General features: G+C 36.2%; 1 protein-coding gene across 1 annotated transcript; it reads left to right on the top strand.

The window, feature by feature from the left end:
- Nucleotides 1–5,633: 5,633 nt before the first annotated feature.
- On the top strand, nt 5,634–7,451 carry LOC110028425 (putative pentatricopeptide repeat-containing protein At5g43820; the record flags this gene model as incomplete). The annotated part of the gene is made up of 2 exons (XM_020730259.1): nt 5,634–5,747; nt 5,824–7,451. Coding segments are annotated over 2 exons (1,689 nt in total), but the record flags the coding sequence as incomplete, so codon positions are not given.
- Between the last annotated feature and the right edge of the window lie 1,132 nt (nt 7,452–8,583).

Genomic DNA, 8,583 nt, shown 5'->3' with positions numbered 1-8,583 from the left:
AAGTTGTGATGATCTTCTCACTTCAATCTTAATTTACTTTCAATCTGGTCAATTGATTTGTTAAAATATGTTAAGTTTTACAACTAAAGTGAAGATTACATCCAAGATTTAGGGAGGTCAAAGTCATTGAAAGTTGGGTACAAATAAATAGGGAAATAAAAATTATCGGGCGCAAAATTGGTGATTTTAGAGTGACAGGCTAAAATCCTCAATTCGGTCCAGAGGTTGAGAACCTAAGGCTAGATGGTAACAAGCGAGGGAAACATGAGAGCTCCGAAGTGAGAGCCTGTATCCTCCCAGCCTAACCGCAGATTCAGTAACCAAGCATATGATTAGTCAATGTTTTTTATGTCTGCTCTAAAGGGTAAAGAATAGGTTTGCTCATATTTGACACGATACAATTTAAACTGATTCTATTTATCCATTCACTTATATTTCTCTACAAGGAAAATAATGTTTTCTTATATATTGAACTTCACATTAGAAATTTTATTAGTAGAATTAGTTAATTAAAAGTTTATTAAAATTACATTTTTATTTCAATTGCCTATTAGTGACAAATATGCAATTTGAACTATATTGTTGTGATTAAGTATTGATATTTTAAATCTTAATTCGTAGCCTCTAATATTACTCTATGTGGGATCGATATCCAGAATTCCATTAGAGCCATGCATTACTTGAGCGATACATATACTTGCGTTGATAAATGTGACTTTGCAATTATTGAATATTTTATACACATCTTTATCAAATCTATAACCGTTGTCAAGTTTTTGGCGCCGTTGTCGGGGATTTAAATCTTCTAGCAGCAGTATCAAATTCTTGTATTTTTAAGCATATATAAAGTCGCTGTCACTCTCTGAGAAATATACATGCCCTATCTCAGCGAACTTTTCTCTTTCCATACTTTCTTTTTTTTGTCTCTTTTAGTTTTTTGTTTCTGCAGGTGTTTTCGAGCTTTTGCCTCATGGATTCTTCTTTTCCTCCTTTTGCTTCTTCATTGCTAACATCTAATCCAATATTTGTTCCAAATTTGAGTTGGAAAGGATTAATATCATCTAACGTTGTTAGATCTAGTTATTTTAATTTGTCTTATGTTACTCCGATTAATGATAAAGTCATTTTCTCATAAAATGAAATGTAAGATGGTTCAAAGAAATGAGATCTTGCCATTGCTGGTTACGCCTGTTGCGAGATCTAGATATATCAATTGATGTGATGTATATATAGATCAAACAGAAGAACGATCGACGAAGCGAAAAAATAGAACAAAAAAAATCACACTAAAAATGAATACACAGATTTACATGGTTCGGCAAACTTGCCTACGTCCACAAAGTTACAGAGGATTTTACTACTTGAGGAATTTACACCAGTCGATCACCTCGACTTACAAGAGGAATCTCTCACTTCGTTTCTCCCTCTTCTCTACACCGAGATACACCAAAGAAGAAAAACTTGCAAGAGAAATAAACCCAAATTCTCTTCTGCCACAAGCCACCAAGAAAAAGTCAAGAGAGGACAATTTTTTTCTTCTACTTTCTTCATCCTTCTCCGCAAGGAACTACTGTTTGCACTTTCCTTCCTTCTATCTCGAGGAAACCTTCCTCTATCCTGAGGAAACGGAAGTAGAACACCGTGACTTCTCTAAAACTCAAGGAGAATCGTCCTAAGCCTTTCATCACAAACAGGAGGGAGTGAAGAGATGCTCTGCTTCATAAAAGGGGAAGGCGGGAGCGGTTGGCGCCCACGGTTCGCGACTGGACGCTTCGCTTCGCACACAAGAGTGGGCAGAGGCGGGACCGCAAACGAGAGATCGCGACCTTTTGTGCTCGAAAGAGCGGGAGCGGGTCCGACCGGGCTCCAACATAACAAATCTCCCACTTGGTGACCAGTACACATGCTACAACTTCTACTTCCTCGAACTGATATCCTCCACTAGCGACGCCGCCTTTTTCTTCAAGCATGTATCATCCACTGTGAATCCTTCAACTTGAATCCTCCACATCTGCAACTCAAAGCCCTGTCTTCAGTCCAGAAGACCAACTGAAGTTGTGAACAACTGAAGTTTCTCAAGAATAACACCCTTATTCAACATAAAAACAGGGTCCAAATAGCGTTGCACCTCCAAGCTATTTCATGATTTACTATTGTCTCTGCTTACAGCTCCCAGTGCATGAGCAATATCATGCCTTTGCTAAAAGCCTTTTTCAACAAGTCTAGACCTGTACCTCTTACTGCAATCACACTCAGTTTTCACGTGATACACTCACTTGTTGTGTAATGTCTTCTTCCCTGGTGGAAGTTCTGCTAGCTCCCACTTGCTCGAGCTTGCATCTTGCAAAATTTCTTCATAGCTCTTTGGTTCTCCACCATCTGTCTGTGGAACAATAGGAATGGGTGCCCCGAACCCAGTATCCTCTTCACTTCCATCATCAACAGAACTATAAATTGTCAGCAATAGTGCACCATGTACTTCTTCAGATACCACATTTGCACCATCATTCTCCATATTTTTGGGATTCCTACAGTTCCTCCTTATGTGACCAGCCTTGCCAAAATTTTAGCAGGTTGTCTGCTGACCCGACTTTGATTTTGATCCCCTTTATTTGTGTTCCCGCCATGTCATCTCCCTTTTAAAATCAACATTCAGTGTCAAACTCGAACCAGAGATCTCGTCAGAATCTTCCATGCACACCTCCTCAGCAGAAATCAAATCATGAATATCATCACATTTCAGTTTAGATTTATCTGTATAACTGCTAACTGCCTATCTCATGGCTTCCCACCTATTTCGCAACGATGCCAACAATATCAGTGTACGTATTTCATTATCAAAATTAATTTCAACATACGGGAATTGATTTGTGATAGTATTGAAATCATTCACCTCGACTTACAAGTGGAATCTCTCACTTAGTTGCTCTCTTTTCTTCTCTCTCTGTTCTTCTCTCTCTACACCAAGATACACCAAAAAAACTCTACAACGAGATACACCGAAGAAGAAAAAATTGCAAGAGAAATAAACCCAATTTATTTTCTGCCACAAGCCATCAAGAAGAAGCCAAGGGAGAACAATCTTCTTCTTTTTGTTTCTTCTTCCTTCACCGCAAGGAACTACTACTTGCACTTTTCTTCCTTCTATCCCGAGGAAACCTTCCTCCACCCTGAGGAAACCGAAGAAAAACACCGTGAGTTCTCTAAAACTCAAGGAGAGCCGTCCGAAGCCTTTTATCACAAACAAGAGGGAGCTAAGAGATGTTTTGCTTCACAAAAGGGGAAGGAGGGAGCGGTTGGCACCACCGGTTCGCAACTGGACGCTTCGCTTCGCGGGCGGGAGTGGCCGGAGGTGGGATCACGAACGAGAGATCGTGACCTTTGAGCGAGAGCGGGAGGGGGTCTAACCGGGCTCCAACCTAACTACACCTTAGGGAAAAGACTATTGTATGGCTATCTTCAACAAGTGATTGGTAAGCTTTGGAAGTTAAAAGGTTCGGTTAAACTGCTTTCTTTAGCTGAAGGTTTCTTTTTATTTAAATTCTATTGCCCAGAAGTATTAGAAATGGTTCTTTCAGAGGGCCTAGTTTTATTGGTGGTAAGCCATTTATTTTCAAGAGATGGACTCTAGATTTTAAACATCTTAAAGAGGACTTTAAGGAATTCCTTTTATGGGTTCGATTTCCCGATTTATCCCTTTTTTGCTAGAATGAAATTGTTATCTCTAAGATAGCTAGTAAAATTGGTTTGCCTTTAACAATTGATTCTCTAACCGACAAAGAACCCTGTCTAACTTATGTTAGAGTAAATATTCAAATTAATATTGAATCTGCTTTACCTGATTCCATTACTATTATGGCAAATGATAGAGAAAATATTTTGTCTGTTATTTATGAATGTAAACCCTTGCCTTACAAGAACTATTCAACAATTGCTTATACTCATTCTTCTTGTCCTATGAATACTTCTAATGTGAGGAATTCTATTAATTCTTTATTTAGAAGAAGAAATAATCAAGTAAATGCTACTAATAGTAATTTGAGATATCGAAGTAAATCTGTTAATACAAACAAGTCTATTGTTTCCTGTCTCGATTTGAACATTCCGATTCAAATATTTTTGTTAATAATGCTCTTCAAGGTAATAGTATTGCTTTACCTTTTCATAGTGTTAATGGTGTTGACATTAATTCTTCTCTTGAGAGGGGTAATATTGTGAATAATTTGTTGGAGAATATTGATGTTAATTTTGATATTACTATTGTTATTGTTGATAATCCTGAAATTGTTACTCCTTTTAATGAAGAAAATGTCAAAGACATCTTTTCTCATGTTGATAATCATGCGGTCGATTTGTGAATAAGAAAATGATGTTGCAGTTAATGAACTTGATCTTGCAATTAACAAGAACACTTTTGATTCTAATGTTAATGCTAATGTTACTATTTGTAATACTACTTGCAATGATTTAGTTGTTGCCAATAGATTTTCTCTACTTAATCTAAATTTAAGCATTGTTAATACCTCTACTTTTATTTTAAATTCTATGGTTAACATTGCTAAAGACATTTCTTCCTCTTCTACTCTTGTATCTACAATAACTAGAAAAGATAAAAATAAATAAATTTTTTTTTTGTCTCTTTTTCTCTCCTTTTCTTAGGTCTTTCGTAAATTTATTTTATATAATATTCGCGGGCTTAATAATGAGGCCCGTATTGTGGATTATAAAACTTTATTAAAGGATTTTAAGTTCGATTTTGTCCGTCTCTCGGAAACAAAATTATCTTCTTCCACTATTTCTAATTTTATCATTTCTAATCAATTTACTTTTTTTTCTAATTAATGTTGTGTTGATAACTTCAATGATAAATTTGGATTAAATGAAATAAACTTATTTTAAAATTGACCACTCATTACTTTTTTCTCTAATGTTAAGTTTAATATGTCTGTTGTTTATGGTGTTGATAGAGCTTTTAACAGAAAAGTGCTAGAATCATTTCATTATCTAATACTATTTATGATCCTTGGTTACTTTAGGGTGAATTTAATTGCATCAGAACTATTAAAGAAAAAGTTGGAGGTGTATCACCAATTCCCTGTAAATTGGTAGATTTCCATAACTGGATTTCTAATGCTGCTCATTAAACTTCCAATGTTAGTTACTCTTTTGGTTGGTATGATAGTCAAATAAATAATTCAATAAGATGCTTATTAGCCGGAGCTTTTCGAAATTCATTTGAACGCCGCATCGCCCAATATATACTATAAAAATTATTAAGGTTTTAAAAATTAAAAAAAATAAATATTAAAATTTTAAAAATTGAAAATCAAAATTCAATTTTAAAATTGAATCGAATACATCAAATTTGATCGGCTCCTTTGATACGATTTTTTGATTTTGATGAAATAATGCACAACGCGAACATAATTTGGCTGAGGGGAAACTATTTGTGTACGTAAGACGTACACAGCACTGCGTATGTCGGGAGGTTATTCAAAGGATATATGAATGTTATATCTGCGTTATATCTCCTAATAAATTACAAATAAGTTACAAAAAAAAGTTACGAGGTTTATAATGTGATGTAACCCTCCTGCACAAGCAAGCGTTACAAGTCGTTATAATACGCAAATATTCTCCTGCTGAGGACGGAGCTTCCCAGGAATTCGAATCGCAGGTCCGTTGCGAGAGGGAGGACATCGCATCGAGCTCTCCTTTGTGCGCATGGCGTCTCGAACCCTAACCAGGTATCATACCCTCCTTAGCATTTCCAGGCACCCTCTGCATCATTCATGTCCTTATTTCACCACCGATCTGTCGCAGCAATCTGATTTCTCTCCTAAATCTCAACAAATTTCTTCCAAACACGAAACATCACTTTCAGAACAGTTCGTTCTTGCGGAGTTATCTAGCATCCTCCCAATCGATCTTAAACCCCCAAAACGTACCTCTTCTGCCCTAAAACCCGCACTGCAACCCCAGCTACCGATTCCCAGCGATTGCTTTCTCTTGCCCGATGAGAAGCTGCGAGGAATCTTCCTCCAGAAATTTACAGGTAAATTCGCTTTAGAGTCCGCCCTTTCAGATTCCGGCATCAATTTGACGCCGGAAATCTTTTCAAATGTGCTGAACAAGGGCAACATGAGCGGGTCGGCTATGGTTTCTTTCTTCAATTGGGCGATGCGGCATTCAGATTTACCCAAGAACGCCGAAACCTATAACGTGATTCTCAAAGCACTCGGCAAAAGGAAATTTCTCGAGTTCATGGTAGAAATCTCTCTCGGAATGAAGAAGGATGGGGTGAAACCTGATTTAGAAACTGTAGAAATCATCATCAACAGCTTTGTGAGAGCTCGCCAGGTTTCAAAAGCGGTTGATTTTTTCAAAAAGGTAGATGAGATTGGCGCTGATCGTGATACTAAAACACTTAACATTCTCCTGAAATGTCTCTGTAGCAGGTCTCATGTTAGAGTTGCTAGTTCATTGTTGAACTCCATGAAAGGGGAAATACCGTTTAATGAACAGACTTACAATGAAATCATAGCTGGGTGGGCTAAATTCGGTAAAGTAGATAAAGTGGAGAAATACTGGACGGCAATGGCGGCTGATAACTTTAATCCTGATTCTCAAACGTTCTCCCACCTTATAGAGGCATTAGGAAGAGCTGGGAGGATAAGCGATGCGGCTGAAACCTTTGAGAAGATGGAGGAAAAGGGATTCATTCCAGATACCTCTGCATACAACGCCATGATTTCGAACTCCATTTCTGTAGGAGATATAGAGGAAGCAGTTAACCACTACAAGAAAATGTCTGACAGGAAATGTTCTCCTGACATTGAAACTTACAACAAACTGATAAAAGCCTTTCTGAAAGCCAGGAGAGTGGCAGATGCACTTGAACTGTTTGATGAAATGCTCAAACGAGAAACCATCCCTAGTGCTGCAATGATTGCTTCCTTTATTGCAACTCTCTGCAGCTTCGGGCCACCACATGCCGCCATGATGATCTATAAAAGCGCCATGAAATCAGGGTGCAGAGTTTCTTTGAAGGCCTATAAGCTCTTGTTTATGAGGCTATCAAGGTGTGGCAAAGGAGGGATGTTGCTGAAGCTTTGGGAGGAAATGCAGGAGAGTGGCTATAGTTTGGATGGTGAGGTTTATGATCATATTGTTAATGGACTCTGCAATGTAGGGCAGGTGGAGACTGCTGTACTTGTTATAAATGAAGCATTAAGACATGGGGTTTGTCCGGGGAGGATTGTTTATAGCAAACTTAATAACAAGTTGTTGGCAATGAAGAAAGTTGAGACTGCATACAAGCTCTTTGTAAAGGTCAAAGAGGCACGGAACAGCGATAACTTGCGGAGTTATTGGCGTTCGAAGGGATGGCATTTTTAAGCTCGGGCTTCTTTGGGCAAGTTAGTGATTAGGGTTGAATGATATGTTGTTGATGTTGAGTTAGAGCTTGAGATGAATTTTTATTTACTTAAATTCTATAATAATCATATTTAATTTGTATGATTTGTTTATATTATTTGAATTAGCTAATAATTTGATTGAACATTTGATTTTTCATATAAGATTAATTTTTTTTTGTTCTTGATTTTTCATATAAAACTAGTAAATAAGTTAGAAATCCGATTGAAAAGTTAAATTTTTCTATAAAACTATTAACTATTTTGCAAATTAAAATAAATTAGTAATTGAATAAATTTTAAATTAGTATGTAATTAGTTTATATCAAATAAATAAAATAATATATAAGTAGCAAGTAATTTTTTTTGTAATTAAATAACATAAATAAGTGTAAACCAGTTTATTACAAATAAAAATATAATAATAAAATGTATTCAATTTATATGAATATTGATATTAAATTAAAATATATTTATATTTAATATATAATTAAATAAGTTCAAGCCATTAAACTTAATTAAAATATGTATTACATAAATTTAGAACATTTAACATGTTACTTATTGAATAAAAAATGAGTTTTGTTCATGAACATTAGTAAATGAGTTTAATTATATTCAAATTTGATTCATTTAATTTTTATGTTAAAAAAATGAAATTTTAATTTATTAATTTGAACAAACATGATTGAATATTAATCAAGCTGAGTTCAAGCTGTTTGCCAAGCATAGTGGTTCATTTACAACCCTACTTAGCTGGCAATTGAGATGTGGGTGGTATGGGTGGGTTGGGCTCGGTGGGATGTGCGTGGGCTGGGGTTGGTTGTACTGTGTGTGAAATGTTACTAGAGAAAACCTTAAAATAGATGTTTAATGTTCAATCGGAATATGCAATATGCTAGCCTTGTGACATGCCTTATTTTAATGTTATAATATATGTATGTGTGTGTGTGTGTGTGTGTCTATATATATAATTTTTTTTTCTTTTTTATCAAATGAGGGCCGTGCTAGCATGAATTCCTCCTAACACAAATTATGACATTCGCTGTCCCACTTGAGGAGAAGAGAAGCCAGTGCCCAACCCAAGTGCAATGGAAGTAACGGGCTCAGGTGAGAGTCCTTTATGATCAACTCTACACCCCATCCATATAGACACACACATACATAG

The sequence above is a fragment of the Phalaenopsis equestris genome, unplaced genomic scaffold (genome assembly GCF_001263595.1).
Source record: "Phalaenopsis equestris unplaced genomic scaffold, ASM126359v1 Scaffold000511, whole genome shotgun sequence".
Taxonomy (NCBI): domain Eukaryota; kingdom Viridiplantae; phylum Streptophyta; class Magnoliopsida; order Asparagales; family Orchidaceae; genus Phalaenopsis; species Phalaenopsis equestris.
The sequence above is the reverse complement of the archived record's forward strand: the minus strand, read 5'-3'. Positions and strand labels throughout refer to the sequence as shown.